The 23,660-nt window shown below is 40.4% G+C and overlaps 1 protein-coding gene across 1 annotated transcript; it reads left to right on the top strand.

Moving 5' to 3' along the window:
* The first annotated feature begins 2,457 nt into the window (after positions 1–2,457).
* On the top strand, positions 2,458–22,543 carry RCN2 (reticulocalbin 2). The gene is made up of 7 exons (XM_039469176.2): positions 2,458–2,786; positions 3,172–3,277; positions 7,076–7,272; positions 15,996–16,109; positions 19,558–19,654; positions 20,559–20,701; positions 21,530–22,543. Exons 1-7 carry the CDS (start codon positions 2,637–2,639, stop codon positions 21,680–21,682), a joined length of 960 nt encoding a protein of 319 aa, XP_039325110.1. The 5' UTR covers positions 2,458–2,636; the 3' UTR covers positions 21,683–22,543.
* The last annotated feature ends 1,117 nt before the right edge of the window (positions 22,544–23,660 follow it).

Here is a 23,660-nt window from a genome sequence, read left to right as displayed (position 1 = left end):
GCACGTGCCACCATGCCCAGCTAATTTTTTGTATTTTTAGTAGAGACGGGGTTTCACCGTGTTGACCAGGATGGTCTCGATCTCCTGACCTCGTGATCCACCCGCCTCAGCCTCCCAAAGTGCTGGGATTACAGGCTTGAGCCACCGCGCCCGGCCATAATACATACTTCTAAAAGAATGCCAAAATAGCAGAATGTATACATTTCACAAAAATTTATTTAGTTCCTCTTCTTTGTAGGTGAGCTAGGAGAAATCACACAGTCCCTTATCTCAAGGCTCTCACAGCAAACAAATCTAAAAAAATGATTGAACTCTATACTTAACATTTGTGTACTTTATGTAAATTATACCTCAATAAAAATATAAATGAAACCAAATTTGCTATGTACTATGAGCTTTTATAAGTCAAGAAAATTGATCTTTGGATTCTCATAACACATTTTTTAGAACAGGTTACTTGTTTTAGATACTTATTTTTCCCTGAGTCAAATGGATTAATGATAAGTAATGACATTGGATCAGTCATGACTCTTTTAAGCATAGGCCTTTAATGTAATATGCTTCCAAACAATCACAAAAAAATTGTGGATTTTAAGAGTCAAAAAGATGCTCAGAGCCTTCTTCGGGGGCTCTTAACTTTTTCTGCCACATGGATCCTTTGAAACTCTGATAAAAGCAAACCTATAGACTTCCTCCCTGGAAATATACACATGCACAGGGATTTTGGGATAAATGCAACACTGAAACCCACGCAGGGACCCACTTAGGAACCCAAAGATCTCAAATTAAAATCCACTGATATAACCCAATCCTTTTCTTCCAGATGAAAACAATAGACCCAAGGAGAGAAAACAGCCTGTTTAGGGGCTGAAGACAGAACCCAGCCTTCTGATACTGTTTACTCCATTGTCTCTTTAGATACCATGAGAGTCCCTCGGCCCCCAAAACTCCATCTGTAGATCCCCTGAGCTTAGAAGAACTTCCACAGTACCTTGCATCCTACCTTTTGTATTGGATACAAAGCTGAGTTTCTTATATTAATTAAATTGGGACATTTTTCTGTTTTTTTTTTTTTCTCAAAACCCAGAATGGAAGTGAAAATTAAAATGATCCGGTAATGCTGGGCGCGGTGGGTGGCTCACGCCTGTAATCCCAGCACTTTGGGAGGCCGAGGTGGGTGGATCACGAGGTCAAGAGATCGAGACCATCCTGGCCAACATGGTGAAACCCCGTCTCTACCAAACAAACAAACAAACAAACAAACAAACAAAAATCCAGTAATAAAGGGTTTTCATTTCTTTTTAGTTTAATGAAATCAAGTCTAAAATTTGCTTATATTTATACTCTGAAATTTAAAACTTTGTTCTTCGTTGGAAAGATTGAACTTACTCTTTGCTCTGTGAATCTTTCAATGGTCTTTGACCAAATAATAAATTTCAACCCAACCCAGGACATTTCTGCAACTTGTGCCCACTCAGTTTTTCAGTTTGGAACAGAATTCTTGCTCCCAATCCAAACGGAGACTGAGAGACATGAAAGAGGACCCAGAAAGCCTTTTCTTCTGTGTGAAAAGCCTGATCCTAAGTGGAGCAATCAATAAAGACAAGGGCTCGAGCTGCAGCCTGCAAGTTTCTGAGGGTTTAATGTGCTCAGGATGAGGTGGAGAAATCACACAAACCTGTGAACGGACATGGAGTAGAAGCCATGTACACATGCATCCTGTCCCTAAAGGTGTTGCTAAGCTCTTCTTTTTGCCCAATCATCTTCTGCTTTTCTGCTTGCATGGATGAAAGCTTACATTCACTCAACGTTTCATCCTGTGTGCCAGCTGTCGTTCTAAACACATCATTTAATTTAATCTTCACCACAATTCTTTAGGGTGGTCTTATTACTATGCTCAGTTTATAGATGAGCAAACAAGTTTTCAGGGGACGAGAAATTTGACGTAAGGTCACGTAACTTGTAAATCACGAAACTGAGCGTCGGATACAAGCCCCTGGCTGCATGTCCTGAGTTTTTACGTCCTGCTCTGATTAAATAAGTAAGTAGGGGTATATAGGACTGGGAAACGAATAGGGCCGGTCGATTCCTCAGGCCAGGATTTTCCCGGTGTTGTACTGTGGTCACGGAAACCTGCAGCCTGTCTCACTGACGGACGGTAAGGAGGGAAACATGGAGTGGACCTGCAGTTTCTGGCAGGAACGAGGCTGACTGGAAGACAGGGCGGGGTGGGGCGGGTTGGGGGGCGTCCCTGTCGAAGGGTGTCGGGTCCCGGGGGTCTCCCCGGCCCGCGGCCCCCGCGTGGCTCCCGGAGCTCCGCCGGCCGCCGCCGACCCCGAGACCGCGGCGGCCCGCCCCCAGCGCCGCGCCGTCCAATCAGCGGCGCGGCCTGGCGCCCCGCCCCCCGCGCCGGCTATATAGGCCCCCTCCGGGCGCGCCCGCGCACCGCAGCGGAGGACCGGCCCCGGCCTGGCCCGGGCCCCGTGGCTGCCGTCGCGGCTTCCGCCCTCCGTCCCCTCCGCCCTCCGCGTACGCCGCGCCGCCTCTCGGGAGCCGCCCGCGGAGCGTCGCCGGCGGCCCGCGCCCCCGCCCGCCTCCCTCCTAGCGTCCCTCGGTGTCCTCCGCGGGCCGGCGCGATGCGGCTGGGCCCGAGGCCCGCGGCGCTGGGGCCGCTGCTGCTGCTGCTGTGCGCCGCGGCGGCCGGCGCCGGCGAGGCCGAGGAGCGGCACTACCCGCAGGGCGAGCACCGCGGCGACTACGACCGCGAGGCGCTGCTGGGCGTCCAGGTGAGGCGGCCGGCCCGGGGCTGGGGGGCCGCGCCTCGCCCCGCCGCCGCCGCCGCGGGCTTTGTCCCGGGACAAAGCGGGGCGGCCGAGCCAGGCCGGGCCGGGGAGGCCCGACAATGGGGGCCGGGCGGCGCGGCGCTCGCCCTCTGGGGGTCCCGGGGCCTGGAGAGCCTGAGGAGCCGGCGGGGCCCGAGGGCTGGATCCCCTCCACCTTCGGGACGGGGGGCGGAATCGTGGAGGTGTGCAGGGGGAGGGGCGTGGACGCGCAGGTGCGGGTCGCCCCGAAACCCCCTGGCCACGGGGTCTTCGAGTCGCTGTTTTTCTCCACCATTTTGCCCCGCTCGTAGTAACGCTTGGCCCTCCCGTGTGTCGCTTCCCCCCAAAGGAAGATGTGGATGAATATGTGAAACTCGGCCACGAAGAGCAGCAAAAAAGACTGCAGGCGATCATAAAGAAGATCGACGTGGACTCCGACGGCTTTCTCACCGAAAGTAAGGGCTGTCCCACCCAACCAGCAATGGAGAGGAACACAGACGCGTTCTGCAGGGCTGTCTGCTGAACGTGGACTGCTAGTGTCCCAAGTTGGGAGTCCCGTGAGAAGGAGAGAGGGGCATGGAGAATAGGTTTCATGCCTTCAGAGCGTTAGACGCTGAGAGCCGAGGGAAACGCAGTGCTTTCTCCGGTTGTCTGTAACCATCACCGACCCTTACTCTATAGGCAAGTCATACCTTGAGACACCCCCTCTCACGTGACTTTGGTTAGTGCCCACAATACGATTTGTTTTAGAGAAATATACCCTAAAACTAAGGCAGTAAACGATTTATCGCCTTTTTGATATATGGTTTATTTAAATGTTAAGAATTTGCTTCTTTTTGTAAACAAACAGAAAAAGACCTGCTGTGTCTGAATTACGTTTATTACAACATTATACCAAAATGTTAGAGCCGGTAGGGGCCTTAGGATCATCTTGTCTACATCTCTTTAGAGATGAAGAAATGAAGTTCTTAGGGACGAGTGCCTTTTACAAATAACTGGCAAAGCTAGGACTAGAATCCAGGTATCCTGCTTTTAATTCAGGTTTTAATATCCTTCATTTTAAAAAAGAAATCTGAGTGCTCTGAGGTAAATTGTCTAGTCAGAAATGAACTGCACAGACTATTAAAAGAATGTTCTAAATAAATTGCTGTGCAACTGTCTCTCCTCATTGTTTAGTTCAAGTGAGGTACCCTGTCAGCATTCCAAGTGGCCCTTCAGAAAAATTCAGGTTATTACTGTCTCTTAAGTTAGCTGTTTTTCTGTAACTCTCATTTAAATGCTGTTCACCATCAAGGAATGAAGTTGCTGGAGAAAATTATAAACTGGTAAATTTAAGATGTGCTGTCAATGACATATTCACATTGGAACCCTCTGGAAGTTTCTTTTTCTTCTACTTAAAGACAATAATAACAAAACCTTTGATCTCTGATTATCCAATCTGAGAATAAGTCAATCTTTGATTATACTAGAGGAAGCAGAGAACACGTGTTGATTTGGAAGACTGCGTGGCACCTGTCTGTCAAGACCTAGATATATTCAATTAGTTAATAATAAAGTTTTAAGAAGTTTAAAGTTGGCCAGGCCTGGTGGCTCACGCCTGTAATCCAAGTACTTTGGAGGCCAAGGTGGGTGGATCACTTGAGGTCAGGAGTTCAAGACCAGCCTGACCAACATGGTGAAACTCCGTCTTTATATATAAAGTTAAAATTTAAAAAAATATAAAGTTAGAAAAATTTTAGTCCAAATCTTCATTAGATGAGAAAAAAAGCTCGAGATGGTAAACTACCCCCTTATGACAAAGCTGAAGAGTGAACCCATGTTTCTGATCCCTGTTCCATTCTGTTTTCTACTATGCCATGATGATCTCTTAAAATAAACTAGAAGGAAGACTCATGGTGCTTACAAAAGCCTTCATTCTACTTGAAGACCCTTAAGAGAATTTTGGCAATTTGCACTCCGAGGGCCAGGTCTGGAATCAGATGTTAAGAGGTAGCAAAACTCAGTAGGAGCTTAGGCTTTAAAGCCAAACAGGTTTGAATCTGGACTGTGCTATTTATTAGCTGTGAAGGCTTGGACTTTTCTGAACCTCGGTTTCCTCAGTTATGTTATAGTGATGATTATAATCACATTGTTTTGAAGATTAGAAGCAACATATATAGAGGGACCTGATAAATGGTATACTCATGCTGTCCTCATAAATATTCGTGTTCTTCCCTCCGTTTCTTTTAATGTAGTATAGTAAATATTTCTATTAATAGGCCTTTTTTTTTTTTTAGACAGAGTCTCTTTCTGTCGCCAGGCTGGAGTGCAGTGGTGCAATCTCGGCTCACTGCAACCTCTGCCTCTCTGGTTCAAGTGATTCTCCTGCCTCAGCCTCCCAAGTTGCTGGGACTACAGGCGCATACTACCATGCCCAGTTCATTTTTGTGTTTTTAGTAGAGATAGGGTTTTACCATCTTTGCCAGGATGGTCTCCATCGCTTGACCTTGTGATCTACCCATCTTGGCCTCCCAAAATGCTGGGATTACAGGCGTGAGCCATAGCACCTGGCCTTTCTCTTTTTTTGAGGCTGCCTCTTGCTCTTGTTGCCTGACCGGAGTGCAGTAGTGTGATCTTGGCACAATGCAACCTCTGCCGCCCGAGGTTCAAGCGATTCTCGTGTCTCAGCCTTCCGAGTAGTGGGATTACAGGCACTCGCCACCACACTCAGCTAATTTTCATATTTTTAGTAGAGGCAGGGTTTTACCATGTTGACCAGGCTGGTCTTGAACTCCTGACCTCAGGTGATCTGCCTGCCTCAGTCTCCCAAAGTGCTGGGGTTATAGGTGTGAGCCACTGCGTCCAGCCAAATAGAATTTTTTAAAGTTGATTCAAAATGGGCATAGAAACTCTTTTCCTATACCTTCAGGTACCAAGTTAAGACAGATAGGTGTTGCAGGGAGGGCATAAATTGCTACCCATAACTTCATTAAAATTTCCTCTCTGTGTTTTACAACATGTTTAAAGGTAATATACTGAAGCAGTATTTTCAGTCACTTGAATACCTTTTCACAATTTAGGCCATATCTACTTAACCATCTATTATTTTCTTTATTTTTTTTTTATTTTATTTATTTATTTTTTCAGTGTTTTTTTTTTTTTTTTTTTGAGACAGAGTTTCACTCTTGTTACCCAGGCTGGAGTGCAATGGCGCGATCTTGGCTCACCGCAACCTCCACCTCCTGGGTTCAGGCAATTCTCCTGCCTCAGCCGCCTGAGTAGCTGGGATTACAGGCACGCGCCACCATGCCCAGCTAATTTTTTGTATTTTTAGTAGAGACGGGGTTTCACCATGTTGACCAGGATGGTCTCGATCTCTTGACCTCGTGATCCACCTGCCTCGGCCTCCCTAAGTGCTGGGATTACAGGCTTGAGCCACCGCTCCCGGCCATCTATTATTTTCTTAATGTAGTTTTAATTCAACTCACATAAAATTTATTTTAAAGGAAAGCTTTATATCACCTTCATAAATAAAAAACTATTTTTTCTAATACATTTTAAAATAAATAATTATCCAAATATTTATGCTTCCTGAGAGATCTGTGGTAGTTAGCAAAGGTTTTCTGTAATTTTTTGGATATTTTTAAAAAGTATGGTGCTATTTTGGCCAGTTGATCATTCATTCAACAAATATTTACAGAGTCAGGAACTTTCCAGGCATTTGATATACATCAGTGAACAGAACATACCCAAACTTTCATGGAGCTTATATTCTATATAGATCATATGTTATAGCATAGAAGCTCCAGCTGGGCGCAGTGGCTCACGCCTGTAATCCCAGCACTTTGGGAGGCTGAGGCAGGTGGATCACAAGGTCAGGAGTTTGAGACCAGCCTGGCCAATATGGTGAAACCTGTTTCTACCAAAAATACAAAAAATTGCTCTGGCATGTTGGTGTGTGCTTGTAGTCATAGCTACTCAGGAGGCTGAGGCAGGAGAATCACTTGAAGGCAGAGATTGCAGTGAGCCAGTATCGCACCACTACACTCCGACCTGGGTGACAGAGCCAGACTCTGTCTCCAAAAACAGAAGCTCCATGAGCTCTTCCAAACAGCCTTTCCCACCTCCTACCCTATTTCTATTAATACAACTAGGCCAGTTCTCAGTATTTGCAAACATCAAAGATTTTGCCTTTTCAGAGAAGGTTTAGAAATCCTTACTCTTAAGTATCAGAATTAACGTCACATGCATTGTGTTCTGGGAAATTCTCACAGGTGAACTCAGTTCATGGATTCAGATGTCTTTTAAGCATTATGCTATGCAAGAAGCGAAACAACAGTTTGTTGAATATGATAAAAACAACGATGGTACTGTTACATGGGATGAATACAACATTCAGATGTATGATCGTGTGATTGACTTTGATGAGAACACGGCTCTGGATGATGCAGAAGAAGAGTCCTTTAGGCAGGTGAGTTCATGTGCACAAGCCGTTCCTTTTGATCATATCAGTTCACTTTACCTTCCCACATGAATGAGCACAAGAGGGCCTGAGGTCAGAGACTGGATTGTCTTGTTCTCTAGGAAATCACCTGTTCCACTTCAGGAGTCATTTTGATGGTTTCCTTTCTGGCCAGGTTTGGGGCTCTTATTCTAGATTACCTACATGATCCTTGTATCTGTTTTTCTCAGCTGCATCATTTAATTGTTCTCGTTTCCAGAGTTCCTTTTTAAATGTGTTTTGAATCTGTATCTCAGTATTTTAATATCATTAAACAATCAGTTTTATCTTTATTAAGAAGGCTATTATGGCCCATTCCCATTTTAAGCACAGAGTTTATATACTCACTTAAAAAAAATAAATCTATGGGTTCCACATCTTTGGATTCAAACAACTGAGGATTGTACGTATCCAAAAAAGTAAGTCTTCCAAAAAAAACTGTGTCTTTACTCAACATATACAGACTTATTTCTCTTGGTTATTCCTTAAACAATATAGTATAACAATGATTTACTTCTCATTTAAGTTGTAATTTGTATTATAAGTAATCTAGAAATGATTTAAAGCAGAAGTCCCCAGCCTTTTTGGCACCAGGGACCAGTTTCATGGAAGACAATTTTTCCATGAAAAATTGGAAAAGGACAGTGTGTGGCGGAGGGGTTGGGGAATGGTTTTAGGATGAAACTATTCCACCTCAGATCATCAGGCATTAGATTCTCATAAGGAGCATGCAACCTAGATCCCCCACGTGTGCAGTTCACAATAGGGTTTGCACTCCTATGACAATCTAACGCCACCCCGATCTGATAGGAGGCAGAGCAGGGGTTAGATGGTAATGCCGCTGCTCACCTCCTGCTGTGTCGCTCAGTTCCTAACAGGCCACGGACCAGTACCCATCCGTGGCCCAGGGATTGGGGATCCCTGATTTAAAGTGTTGAGGAAGATGTAGGTACACGATGTGCAAATATGGTACCATTTTATATCAGGGACTTGAGCATTCTCAGATTTGATGTCTTAGGGAGGTCTTGGAACCAATTTCCCATGAATGTGTGAGGGAGGACTGTGTAACAAATTGACCATTGTAACCATTTAAAAGTGTACAGTTGAGTAGTGTTAAGTCCATTCATGGTGTTGTGCAACCAATTTCCCCAACTCCTTTCATCTTGCAGAGCTGAAACTCTCTACCCATTAAACAGTAACTCCTCATTCCCTCCTCCCACTAGCTCCTGGCAACCACCATTGTACTTTCTGTCTCTGAATTTGGCTACTCTAGGTACCTCAGCTAAGTAGAATCATACAATATTTGTCTTTTTGGAACTGGCTTATTTTATTTAACATAGTGTCCTCAAGTTTCTTCCATTTTGTAGCATGCATCAGAATTTCCTTCCTTTGTAAGGCAAAGTAATATTCTGTTGTTTGTACAGGTTAGGTATCCCTAATCCCAAAATCTAAAATCAAACTACTCCTAAATATGAAACTTTTGGAGCATTGACATGACACTCAAAAGAAATGCTCATTGAAGCATCTTGGATTTGGGATCTGTGAATCTCTGGGGGATCTTGCTTTGAATTCTTTTGGGTATATACCCAGAAGTGAGATTGCTGGATCATATGGTAATTCTATTTTTAATTTTTTGAGAACCACAGTACCATTTTCCATGGTGAGTACACCCTTTAAAAATAACTTTTTTTTTTTTCTTGAGGCAGGATCTCACTCTGTTGCCCAGGCTGAAGTGCAGTGGTGTGATCTTAGCTCACTGCAGCCTCCGCCTCCTGGGCTCAAGCAATCCTCCCAACACAGCCTCCAAGTAGCTGAGATTTAAGGCTCAAGCCACCATGCCCATCTAATTTTTGTATTATTTGTATAGATGGGATTTCACCATCTTGCCCATGCTAGTCTCAAACTCCTGAGGTCAAGCGATCTACCCACCTCAGTCTCCCAAAGTGCTAGGATTTCAGGTGTGAACCACCGTACCTGTCCCCAAATTATTGATTTTTTGAAAATTTAGTATTACTATGAGTTCTAATGTGTCTCATAGTTTAATTTGTTGAAAAACATCCTTCTTAATTAAGCAGAGCTGAAGAAGACTAATTTTATTTAGGAATTAGTAGGAACTTTTCAAGACTTCTAGGAAGTCTGTTAAACTGAAAGTACATCAACAGAAATAACTGTGAGCTTGAGAAATTGCTGTATCAAATACTTTTGTATTTCAAAGCTGATTTTAAAGAATTAAAATCCTTTTACAGGTATATGATACTTTATTATACATACTTATGGAGTACATGTGATATTTTCATATCACACAAACATATAAGGTATAATGATCAAATCAGAGTAATTAGAGTGTCTATCACCAAGAACTTTTTTTTTTTTTTTTTTTTGAGACAGAGTTTCGCTCTTGTTACCCAGGCTGGAGTGCAATGGCGCCATCTCGGCTCACCGCAACCTCCGCCTCCTGGGTTCAGGCAGTTCTCCTGCCTCAGCCTCCTGAGTAGCTGGGATTACAGGCACGCGCCACCATGCCCAGCTAATTTTTTTTGTATTTTTAGTAGAGACGGGGTTTCACCATGTTGACCAGGATGGTCTTGATCTCTTGACCTCGTGATCCACACGCTTCGGCCTCCCAAAGTGCTGGGATTACAGGCTTGAGCCACCGCGCCCGGCAACCAAGAACTTTTTTTAAGATAGCTTTTAATGTGTAGAAAAAAATAAACTCAAACATGCTGTTGCAAATCGTCCCAAAACATTAGTCAGGGGTACTTGGAAAATATTCAAGGCTCTTCTGTTTTTTAACCTGTTTTGGTATATACCTTTTTATTTTTTATTGTAGACATAATTTATATTAAACATTGTCGTATGGCAATTATTTACTCATTTAAATTGTAATTTGCATTATAAATAATCTAGAAGTAATTTAAAATATTTGGGAAGATATGTGTAGGTTATATGCAAATACTGTACCACTTTATATCAGGGAGTTGAGCATCCTTGGGTTTTGGGATCCTAGGGAGGTTCTGGAACCAATATTTCACAAATATGGAGGGATTGCATATATAACAAGTTTGCTTATTGTCACCATTTTAAAGTATACCATTCAGTAGTGTTTAGTACATTCGCAGTGTTGTGCAACTAATCCCAGAATTCTTTTTCGTCTTGCAAAGCTAAAACTCTGTATACATTAAACAGTAACACCCCATTCCCTTGGTAAATGCCTTCTAAATGTGCTGTTTCTTTAGAATCATATTGGCCCCTTGAACTCTGTAAGCCACCACTAACTCTAAGTTGGTTAATTCTCTGCTAATAACTGTACCACCAATGTGAAGGTTTGGGGCTCCATCCTCAGAGCCAGTCTGCCTAGCTTCACATTTAGCTCCAGCACTTCACAGTTGTGTAACTTTGCGTAAGTTATTAAACTTTCATGTGCTTCAGTTTCCTCATCTCCAAAAATGGGGATAATAATTCCCATTCAGGCCAGGCGTGGTGGCTCACACCTGTAATCTCAGCACCTAAGCCAAGGTGGGAGGATCACTTGAGCCCAGGAGTTTGAGAATAGCTGGGCAATGTGGCAAGACCCTGTCTCTATGGATACATTTTCCCCATAAAAATGAAATCCTAACTAAAGCTGCATAGTTAACAAATGCCTAAACAAGATTTAAACATTAAATGGGCATGATGGTGTGTGCCTGTGGTCCCTGCTATTTGGAAGGCTGAGGCGGGAAGATTGCTTGAGCCCAGGCAGTCAAGGCTGCAGTGAGCCATATTTATGCCACTACACTGCAGCCTGGGCAACATAGAGACCTCATTTCCGAAAAAATAATAAAAAATAAATATTCTCACTTTAGAATTATAATAGTGTGAAGAAATGGTAATAAATGGTAGCAGTTGGAGGGGTAAGCAGTTCTGTTTTGATTTAAAAGAATATTGCTGAAGAAAACATTTATATAAATTTATGTTTAATCAACTTTTTAAAAATGTTTAGGCATTTGTTAACTATATCAGCTTTAGATTAGTTAAGATTTTAATTTTTAAGGGGAAAATGTATCTTTTGTTTTCCTTTTATTTGAGTCTTCATTCTATAGTGGACCAAAGAGAGTAAAAATTAGTCTTTTTACTGCTTGTAAATACCAAAGGAAAAACAAGTGGTGATAAATGAGATTTGGGATCATCTGTCTTTTAAGTATCCTCATTTACTGTAGGAATTAACTTATCTTAAACCAGCTTAATTTATCTAAAACTAAAGCATGGTATAGTATGACTTCTCTTCCTAGGAACATCAGAAAAGTTAAATACAGTATTTTAAAATCTTGCTGGAATTAGATGCTAATTGTGTTTTCTATTTTTATTTTTTTGTTACTCAAAAGACTTAATTACTATCCCATTAAAAAATAAGAAGTGTGTATTCCTGTATTCTTAGAAGGGGATGATATAATAGATGGTGCTGAGAAGAAATCTTCACTTTGAAGAGATACATGACTCATTAATATAACTTGTTTGTGAACAGTTCTTTTAAAAGGTGTCTGGTTCTGTTTCTGTATTCTCCACCAGCTAGTTAGAACATGTTGATTGTAACACTCTACTTTTAAAGGGTGAGTTAGATGAATTTTAACAGCCTAAAGGAATTGATAGATCCCTAAAATGAACACTAATGGAAGTCATTTTGGGTTTGTTTTTTTTTTTTTGACAGCCTAGGAATATGTCTCTATCTTCATGAAGTGCTAATCATATGTTTTTAGAATTTGCTATAACTAACTTCCTGTGTATATCTGTAGTCCCAGCTGCTCAGGAGACTGAAGCAGGAGGATTGCTTGAGCGCAGGAATTTGAGGCCAGTCTAGACAGCATAGTGAAACCTCGCCTTTTTTTAAAAAAAGTAATAACCTAAAAGTTGATGTGGAGTGTAAAGATGAACCCAGAAACCATATGCATTATTCTTCAAAACAAAAAATAAAGGATGAAGAATGAATCAGTCTCAAAGTTATAGACTAAATACTATACCATAAATAAAATAATCATAGAAGGTAATTGGGACTGGGCTCAGTGGCTCATACCTGTAATCTCAGCACTTTAGGAGGCTGAGGTGGGCGGATCACCTGAGGTCAGGAGTTCAATACCAGCCTGGCTAACGTGGTGCAACCCTGTCTCTACTAAAATTACAAAAAATTAGCCAGGCATGGTGGCACACGGCTATAATCACAGCTACTGGGGAGGCTGAGGCAGGAGAATCACTCAAACCCAGGAGGCAGAGGTTGCAGTGAGCTGAGGTCACACCATTGCACTTCAGCTTGGGCAACAAGAGTGAAAGAGTGAAACTGTCTAAAAAAAAAAAAAGAAAAGTAATTGGATATGTGAATAAAATAAATTTTTCTTTATGAAAGTCTATTAAAAACAAAGGCCAACTTGATGTCTGAATTTTACCTTTTTTTGGGGGGCGGGGATGGAGTCTCACTGTGTCATCCAGGCTGGAGTGCAGTGGCGTGATTTCGGCTCACTATAATCTTAGCCTCCCGGGTTCAAGCAATTCTCCTGCCTGAGCTTCCTGAGTAGCTGGGACTACAGGCATGTGCTACCATGCCTGGCTAATTTTTCTATTGTTTTTTTAGTAGAGACTGAGTTTCACCATGTTGGCCAGGCTGGGCTCAAACTCCTGAACTCAAGTGATCCGCCTGCCTTGGCCTACAAAGTGCTGAGATTACGGGTGTGAACCACCATGACTGGTCTGAATTTTATCTTATTATTAATAGGTTTTCATATAGAGAATAAAGATAACCCTTTCAGGCTATGAAATGCCTGAAAAAGCATTTCTTTATAATATAAAGAACAGTTGTAGTCAACACAGGATAATTAAAGTTTTGGGACCTATCTGGCAAAATTTGAAGTGTTCTAACTTCTAAAGTCAGCTACTGAATGTGCATGTATAAGCAGTATTTATTTATTATGATATAACCTTTTTATAATTTTTTTTTTTTTTGAGACAGAGTTTCGCTCTTGTTACCCAGGCTGGAGTGCAATGGCGCGATCTTGGCTCACCGCAACCTCCGCCTCCTGGGTTCAGGCAATTCTCCTGCCTCAGCCTCCTGAGTAGCTGGGATTACAGGCACACGCCACCATGCCCAGCTAATTTTTTGTATTTTTAGTAGAGACGGGGTTTCATCATATTGACCAGGATGGTCTCGATCTCTTGACCTCGTGATCCACCCTCCTCGGCCTCCCAAAGTGCTGGGATTACAGGCGTGAGCCACCGCGCCTGACCCTCGCATGCGGATTTTTAAGACCTAGATGCTTGTTCTAGAATCACACTTTATATATTTCCTCATGTAGAATCATTAGTCTACCAAAAGATGGCAGTTTTGTTCCTCACAAGTTTCTGTTGCAATCTAAAAATAAAAACGATTATGGTAGCTTTTTTATTCCTGTACATAACACTTTTCACCCTCTACTAGAATACAAGGTTTTTATACAGAAGAAAGAAGAAAAAAGAGTGTTGAGGTTTTATGAAACTGACCATCTTTTGTGTGTGTGTGTGTGTGTGTGTGTGTGTGTGTGTGTGTGTTTTAGGAATTTGTCACTTTGAAAAAAGTCTGTTTTTGGCTTCTTTGACTTAATGTGCTCGAGCTATTCATATTTTGTGTTCTTCAAATGGCCATGAAATGTGAACCAGAAAAACTGACCCCTCCTCTGCCCTCCCGCCTTTTTTTTTTTTTAAAGAAATCTCTGCTTGTTGAAAGAGATCCTTTCTTTCCATAGGCAAATTTGGCCAAATTTAGCTCTTCTCCTGAAACATGGACCTTTTTGCTCCAAATTGAAGGGTTCTTTCATAAGAAATCTAAGCACTTGGTAGTTTGAATAGTGGTTTATTCAAAAAGAACTTGATTGACTAACAAAGTACCTCAAATTCTTGTTTGTCTGCTTTTTCCATGTTAAACTTGAACATGAAATGCAGATTATTTGGTCTAGTTTTTTAAAATTATGAAACATTAAGTTAAAAGGAACTATTTGGAAACAGGTTATTATTTTTTCTGTCATGATTGGGTGAATATAACTTGGCTTGTACAGTCTAGATGTTAATGAAACAAATTCTTTGGGGAAAGAGGTGAGCCTCTCTACTGTAAATCAGTAATTGTAAAAGAACTAGTGTTTAGGTAAATGACTGCCCCCGACCTCTATTCTAGAAAACTGAAAAGATTTTTATTCAGTAGTGAAACAGTTAAAAGCTTCTAAAATATTTGAATTTGTGCATTTGAAAAATGCACAATTTAATATATATCGGTTTATAGGAAGGAAAGCTATTCCCAGAAATTCTCAAAACAGAAATTTTGCAGGATTAGCAATATAGCATTATTGCCCTCCAAGGCTCTTGGTTACAGAATTACCATTGAAAATTTTATCAAAAGCAGCCTTGTCCCTGATAGGTGCTGAATCATTTAGAAAAAGGAGGCAGAGGGGAAGATGGGAGAGAAAGTAGAAAAGGATCTATATTTATTTAACCTCGAAATGGGACCCATTTAAACTTTTGATGTATTTATATCTGAATATACAGAATTAACACTATCAAGAGCCTGCTAAGACTAGACTTCCAGGCTAAGAATGGTGACTCATGCCTGTAGTCCCAGCACTTTGGGAGGCTAACGCAGATGGATCACCTGAGCTCAAGAGTTTGAGACCAGCCTGGACAACATGGTGAAACCCCATCCCTATAAAAAATGCAAAAAATTAGCTGGGTGTGGTGGCACATGCCTGTGGTCCCCGCTACTTGGGAGGCTGGGGTGATAGGATTGCTGGAACCTGGGAGGTGGAGGTTTCAGTGAGCTGAGATCACATCACTGCACTCCAACCTGGATGATGGAGTGAGACCCCATCCCTCAACCCCCAAAAAGAAAAGACTTCCACATATTAAGTACATATAGTAATATTATGAGATTCTCAACATAAGAGTACTTTTTTCTGAAACATAATAGTGTATTTTTGAAAAGTCACTTAGAGGACCAGAAACAATTTTTAAAAGCCCTACCAAGATTTAATGCATGGTATAAATTTACTGACTTTTGGGCATTCAAACAGTATTGAGATTAATTGTTAGAGTCAACCGTATAGTATTGTAGAAAGAATAGGGAGGATCCAAGTTCAGTAATTTTGTTTTTTGAGTCAGTCTTGCTATGGTGCCAAGGCTGGCCTTGAACTTCCGGGCTCAAGCAGTCCTCCCAAGTCACTGGAACTATAGGCATGCACCACTATGCCATGCTCAATATTTTTTAGCTGTATTTCTGACTTTTATCAAATCATTTAATCTGCTTTTCTATCAATAATAATAGTATATAACACTAAATATTTAAGCCTTATTAATTGTGTGGTAGGGATTCTTATCCCGATTGCTTATTAGAAATTTTTATCCCAGTTTTGCAGATGAGGAAACCAGAGAGGTTAAGCAGTTTGCACTGAGACCACAGCTAGTAAGTGGCACTGCTGGAATTCAGGTCTGAGTCTATGTGATTCTAGAGCTTGTGAGTCTAACCTGCCTTTAATATATTTGCCTCGTTTACCTTCAAAGGATGGTGTGACGAATAAATGAGATAATGGATGGGAATGTTAAAATGTAAAATTTAAAAACTTTAAAGTTTACATAGTTTATATTTTTCAAAGTATTTAAAATGATGTGGCATACTAATGAGACATTGAAAAAAATTTTAATTTTCAAAGCTTCACTTGGAGGACAAGAAGCGATTTGAAAAAGCTAACCAGGATTCAGGTCCCGGTTTGAGTCTTGAAGAATTTATTGCTTTTGAGCATCCTGAAGAAGTTGATTATATGACGGTAAGAATGAAAAGTTTTTAAAATAATTGAGTGACCAAAACTTAAAAAAATATATTTAAAAATTTTCTGTGGGTACATAGTAGGTGTATATGTTTATGGGATACATGAGATATTTTGATACAGATATGCAATGTGAAATAATCACATCACAGACAATGAGGTATTCATTCCCTCAAACATTTATCCTTTGTGTTACTAACAATCCAGCTAACACTCCTTTAGTTATTTTTAAATGTATAATTAAGTTATTATAGACCATAGTCACCCTGCTTTACTATCAAATAATAGATCTTACTCATTCTTACTTTTTTTTTTGTATCCATTGACTGTCCTCTGTCCCCCCAACACTCCCCAGGCTCTGGTAACCATCCTTCCACTCTCTGTCTGTGAGTTCAATGGTTTTGATTTTTAGATCCCACAAATCAGTAAGAACATGCGATGTTTGTCTTTCTGTGCCTGGCTTATTTCACTTAACATGATCTCCAGTGCCATCCATGTTGTTGTGTAGATCAACATGTTGTTGCAGGATCTCTTTGCTTTTTATGACTGAATAGTGCTCCATTGTGTATATGTACGTTTTCTTTACCCATTCATATGTTGATGGACACTTGGGTGGCTTCCAAATCTTGGTTTTTGTGAACAGTGCTGCAACACACATACAAGTGCAGATATCTCTTTGATAAACTGATTTCCTTTATTTTGGGTATATACCCAGCTGTAGGATTGCTGGATTGTATGGTGGCCCGATTTTTAGTTTTTTGAGGAACCTCCAAACTGTTCTCCATAGTGGTTGTACGAATTTACATTCCCAAGTGACCAAAACTTTGAAACCTCTTCATTAAGTTGTTAAAATGAATCATATTTAAAAAAAAATTTTTTTAATAAAAAGGCCAGGTGTGGTGGCTCACACCTGTAATCCCAGCACTTTGGGAGACCAAAACGGGCGGATCACAAGGTCAGGAGATCGAGACCATCCTGGCCAACATGGTGAAACTCTGTCTCTATAAAAATAAATAATAATGATAAAAAAGAAGAATCGTATCACTAGAATTTTAAGAGACACAGATATAAAATGATCCGAATTCTCCCCACTTAAAATTAGGAGTAGTAAGGAGGCTTTCGGTGGTGGCAAAGTTGCTTATTGGGAGGGAGAAGGTGAAGAACTGAGTTTTTACATCTCTGTACTATATATGAGCAGCAGGCTTCCTCTGGCTGTTTTCTCTCTCGTAACTATATTACCTTCAGTGCCTGCCTTATCCTTTTGTAGCTTTCAGACTTTTCTTTGGTTTTTCCGTGTTAGTAACACTAGGACTTCTGTTTAATTTACATCACTTATGAAAGCTTTTGGTCTGGGAAAACATCATGTTTGGATTCTTCTTCATAGGGTTGGTGGGGGTGCAACTGCTAATGACTAGTAATGTTTTTTGCAATTTTAAGCATAATGAGTCCTCTCATCCCTTTAGTATTTAAAAAAAGTACCAGTTTTTCAAAACTTTTGTTGAATTATGAGTTTAACTCAACAAACATTAATTGAGTCCCTATTATGACTTGTCCAAGCTTGAAAGCATAAACCATCACATTGGGGAATAAAGACTAATGTAACAAATGGCTTTTTTTAAAAAAGAGACTAAACATTTATATTGAAGTCTGTTGTATGACATCAGCCTCCAGCCATGTGGCTTGATTCCCTGGATATTTCGAGGAGGGAAGATATAGCTTTTTGTGTGATGTGTCATGGTAGGCCCTGCTACCTTGAATTACAAGGCTGCAGATACGTTCTTCTCCATGGCTCGGTGGTAAGGCGCTGCCATTAATGCCACTTCTTTTGCCATTGCAGAGCTTTCAATTTCTCATTGGCACAGAATACATGACCTAGTTTAAGAACAGTGCTGGGTGTGATTTAAGTGCCAACATTAAGTTGGGACAAGCTAACTGAGCCCAAGAATGACAGGCAAAGGATGCTAGACCTTAATTCTCTGGAGAATAAGGAACAATTGAAGATGAAAGAGGTGAATTACCAATAAAAGCAATGAAATAATTTAGACATCACGTGATATGGTCCAGAGGGCTATCTGGCAATGGAATGAAATAGATTTGGGCAACATGTTGAAGAAAGCATACACAGGAATGTTGACTTACTAAGTAAGTGTTAAGGGAAGGTAAGAGTCAAAGATGAAGCAGGCATGGTAGCTCAGACCTGTAATCCCAGCACTTTGGAAGGCCAAGGCAGAAGGATCGCTTGAGGCTAGGATTTCAAGCCCAGCCTAGACAACATAGCAGACCTTGTGTTTACAAAAAAAAATTTTTTTTTAAGTTAGCCAGTTGTGGTGTCACGTACCTGTGGTCCTTGCTACTTGGGAGACTGAGGAGAGAGTATGGCTTAAGTCCAGTTTGAGCCTATAGTGAGCTATTGTGCCACCGTTCTCTAGCCTGGGTGACAGAATGAGATCCTTTTATTTCGAAATAAAAACGAAAAAAGGCAGGGCCGGGCTCAGAGGCTCATGCCTATAATCCCAGCACTTTGGGAGGCCAAGACCGGCGGATCATCTGAGGTTAGGAGTTCGAGATGAGATAGCCTGGCCAACATGGCGAACCCCATCTCTACTAAAAATGTGAAAACTAGCTGCGTGTGGTGGCATGTGCACGTAGTCCCAGCTTCTTGGGAAGCTGAGGCAGGAGAATTGCTTGAACCAGAGAGGCGGAGGTTGCAGCAAGCCGAGATTGCACCATTGCACTCCAGCCTGGGCAACAGAGCAAGACTCCATCTTAAAAAAAAAAAAAAAAGAAAAGAGATAGAAAGATATTGAGGAAAGTACTGAAACAGCTGGGCATTGAACAGTTCATCTTTAGGGAAGAGGATTGGTTGTTTGATAAGAAGCTTTGATAAGAGGGAGGAACAGATTTAGGGGCGGTTTAGGATAGATAGGGCTAGGTTTGGTGAAGGGGAAGCAAGGAGGTTGAGGTTTAATGGGGGGCTGGCACATTGTAGATCTGGAGGCAGAACAGCACTTCTAAGGTAAGGGCTCTTTCAGCGTCGTACGTGGATTGGAGAGCAAATGGAGTTAAATACAAGGGTGGTACGAGATGGCGTTCTTGAGAGGGAGAGAGATGCAGAGAATAGCATGAGTTTAATGCTGAGGTGGTTTATGAGAGTGAAAGTGGAGTTCTTCACAATATCAGGAGCTTAAGGATGTTGAATTTAAAGCGACTTAATACTTCAGGATTTATTCTTGCTTCTAAATTCCAGTGCTTAGAAGGATTGTCTTGACGGTATGGACAACCAAAATGATTTTTCCTGTAAAGTACCTCACTAGCTGATTACACCACTGGAGCTCCAAAAATTATTTATTTCTAAAGAAGTTCTGTAGTAGGATTGAATCAGATGGTGGTGGGATTGAACATTTTGTAACTTTTTCTTTTTTTTTTTTTTTAAATGAACATGCAATAGGAATTTGTCATTCAAGAAGCTTTAGAAGAACATGACAAAAATGGTGATGGATTTGTTAGTTTGGAAGAATTTCTTGGTGATTACAGGCGGGATCCAAGTAAGTCACCTGGGTGAATGTGAAAGGAGACAAGGAATGAAGACAGACGTTGAAAGACAGCCTTGCTCATTGAAAGCTCTCTTCGAAAGGAAGCTCTCGTTGACAGGAGCTGTAACGAGGATCTCTGCCTGATCCTGCTTGTTTCATTAAGTTAACTGTAATACAAGTTCAACAAATGGATGTATAGCTTATCTGAGAACACCATCTTGCTTACTTTTACTTCCGTGTCTAGATTCAAACATTTTTCTTTCTTTTCAAACAAATCTAATGTTAATTCAAATGGGAAAGGAAGTAAGGTAGATATTTTTAAACAAAATCCTGTCCTGTTGCAGGTAGATCTTAAAAGAGATAAAAACATAGAACACTATAAATACTGGCATAAACACTTTTAGAAGCTTAGTAGAAGGTGAATAAGGTTTGAAATTAAAAGTTTGCTTTTATATTAGTAGCTGTTTTTTCAGAATTGTTGCTTAAAGGCACCAAACAATGCTATGTTTAAATTGATCACCAGTTTTACTTACTCTGATTGTCACTTTAAAATTACACATGGCATTGCTTTGTGAGAACATGTAAGAAACTTTGTATAGTCATGTGATATACAGTAAAACATTACCCAATTGACATTTGGGAAAACTAGATACCAGAAGAAATAGCAGCAGTTAACAAAATTACTAGTTTGTGATAACATCCAATGATTTTAAACCTATGGGTTATTTAGACTTGTGTCATTTTTTAATATTATGTTTGTATATCAGGACTTTTCCGTTAAGTAGCTCTGTTTTTTTGGGATTCCTTTATGTAGTAAACTTTAAATTCACTTCCTTTATTCTAGGGATATACCAAACTTCTTATTGGATACATGTGATATTCTTGTGTGTGTATATTTGTGTTTTTTTATATTAAGCTGCAAATGAAGATCCAGAATGGATACTTGTTGAGAAAGACAGATTCGTGAATGATTATGACAAAGATAACGATGGCAGGCTTGATCCCCAAGAGCTGTTATCTTGGGTAGTACCTAATAATCAGGGCATTGCACAAGAGGAGGTAAGTGTTAACAGAACAACTGTTTCTCTCCACCTTCTCCCCCTAAATTTGGTGCTGTTGATTGGAAAAGAAGTTCAAAATCTTTTTTTTTTTTTTTTTGAGACAGAGTTTCGCTCTTGTTACCCAGGCTGGAGTGCAATGGCGCGATCTCGGCTCACCGCAACCTCCGCCTCCTGGGTTCAGGCAATTCTCCTGCCTCAGCCTCCTGAGTAGCTGGGATTACAGGCACGCGCCACCATGCCCAGCTAATTTTTTGTATTTTTAGTAGAGACGGGTTTTTACCATGTTGACCAGGATGGTCTCGATCTCTTGACCTCATGATCCATCCGCCTCGGCCTCCCAAAATGCTGGGATTGCAGGCGTGAGCCACCGCGCCGGGCCAGAAGTTCAAAATCTTAAGCCAAAGAAAGAAGTAATGGAGTTATTTGGGATTGATACATTGCTATGTTTTAAATTTATGAACTATTTTAGATTATCAGGGAGACAAAGTTAAGATTATGTCGTGTATTAATTTGATAGTACAGTGACTAGAATAATAATAGTTTGTATTTATCTACTGGGACTCAAAGTAGGTTATAATAATTTTGCCTTGCCTTGATGTATCCTGGATTGGATGTGAGTGGAGGGGGCAGAACCCAGCAAAAATGAAGACGAGCTAATGGGAAAAGCAGCAGACAGACCTGGTTACAATGTGCAACACTTTAGGATACTTACACAATAATGAGTACTTGTACACCTGCATGATTTTGACAAGTCAAATCACATTAAATTGTGAACATCTTGCTGAAAATACTTATTACGCTTGACACCTTTTTGTTTCGTTTGAAGGCTCTTCATCTGATTGATGAGATGGATTTGAATGGTGACAAAAAGCTCTCTGAAGAAGAGATTCTGGAAAACCAGGACTTGTTTCTTACCAGTGAAGCCACAGATTATGGCAGACAGCTCCATGATGACTATTTCTATCATGATGAGCTTTAATCTCCAAGTCCATCTCAGTACAGTACTGGATCCTTTTATAGTTTGTTACCAGCTTTACTTTTGTGATAAAATATTGATGTTGTATTTTACACTCTTAAGTCTTACCACAGTCAGAATTACCTTAATGTAGATTATAATTTTGGTCTTTTAGGAAAAAAACAAAAACAAAAACCTGATATTTATTTCAAAATCTATTGAAGAAAAAAAACATTAATATTGTGCCATATGACAACAAAGTCTTTCCTAAATACTCCATCTGTTTAGTACTGTATTGTGGAATATTTGAGTTCTATTTCCATACTTGAAGAAATGGAGGATTTTAGAGATGCCTGAACAATATTATTTAAGTAGTATGTGATTGAGCTATCAATTTTTGTGTGTGTTCTAAGTAGATTTAATTTGAGAACTGACAGGACAATGTTTGTAGGTTTAGCATTTTGTTTAAAAACCTTTAAAGGAACCTTTAGAAGGACTTAGAACTCACATATTAATGTTGAGAAGTCCTGCTTAATTTTGAAATGGTTTCTATAAAGGGTTTCATTGTATGAAATAGAACTTTATATTTTTGCATATGTATAGATAGTAATTATATTTAATGTATAACTATAGCATTATGGTGAGTGAAATTTGACATTGTCCAGACCTTTTTCATTTTTGAGTGATTAAAAATGAAATGTCCTATCTTTTTACATGTTTGTTTGCTTTTCTTTAATTTTTCAGATAACTCTTGAATTTAGCACAGGTTTTGTTGTGTGTTATCTTGCCTCATCCATTCCTGTATTTGGGTAGTTCCCAAAACTGTCGAATTATTCTTGCTGCATTTTCTTATTTTTTTTTTTTAATAAAAGATTCATAATATAATTGAATGTGCACCTGACACATTTTAATTGGTCTTGTAGCAAATGTAGTTTTGCTCTTTGGGGCTAGAAATAATCTTGATTTATGCAGGTTGGAATTACCAGTAGAGTTGGTCAGATAGCAACAGTAGAGCTCAATATCAGTTTTACTGAAATTAAAATCATACTTGATAAGCATGATAATCAATTTTAACCTAATTCAGTAGGCCAACTTATTTACCTTCGGTGGAGGTGGGGTAGGGAAAAGTGAAGGAGAAGGAATTAATTTTTTTCTAGTTCTGACCCATAGAGATAGTTTTTCATTCTTTAAATCACTTTTATTTGTGGATGAATTTTCATTCTTTAAATCACTTTTATTTGTGGATGAAGAAGTCAGCTATGCATTCTCTTAATCACTTTCCAGGCTAAAGTTGTCTCTCATATAGCACACATCGCATTCCGGGGGCTCAACAAGTATTTGTGACTATTTGAGAAGACATGCTTTTCTGATAGAATCGACTGCACCTATATGCCTCTCTACTGCTGAACCTTTGCTGATGTGAGGTGTGCTTGCAAATTGTAAGCTTTCACACCTTAATGAGTGGTTGCTTACTCAGGTGTCTAAAGTACCTGACTTTCATTTTAACCTACAATACCTGTCTGGCTATAGCAGTTGAAAAATTACAGATTTACCACTATCGCTCCTTTGTCATTTGTCAGCCTCACTGAAGCTGGCATATTTGAAATCACCGGTTTGACTAGTATGTTAACTATTTTTTTTTCTCTCTAGCTTCTCCAAAATCTGTGCCAGAATAGTTAGATCATCCGATGTGGATTCTATTTCAATCCTTTGCAGAAATGCAGTATCTGTACTACTTTCCTTCCTAGCCTACAGAAAACGACACTTGCCAGCCCTCTTGTAGGTAGGCGATGGCCAGTTCTGACCATCTGGGTGGCGGTAGTGTGTGTCACTGTCAGACTATCTCATGACAAACCCCTTTCCTCTGTCACAGCACTGTGCAGGAGGCCTCAGCTGAAACGATGGAGCCACAAGATCAAAGTGGCTTTGATCTTGAGTCTGTGGAGATCAGCTGGATCCATAGTGGGCTTTGTGTGATCAAAAAGTAAGCTTTTATTTATGT

The sequence above is a fragment of the Saimiri boliviensis genome, chromosome 2 (assembly GCF_048565385.1).
Source record: "Saimiri boliviensis isolate mSaiBol1 chromosome 2, mSaiBol1.pri, whole genome shotgun sequence".
NCBI lineage: Eukaryota > Metazoa > Chordata > Mammalia > Primates > Cebidae > Saimiri > Saimiri boliviensis.
This window is presented reverse-complemented; position numbering and strand designations above follow the sequence as displayed.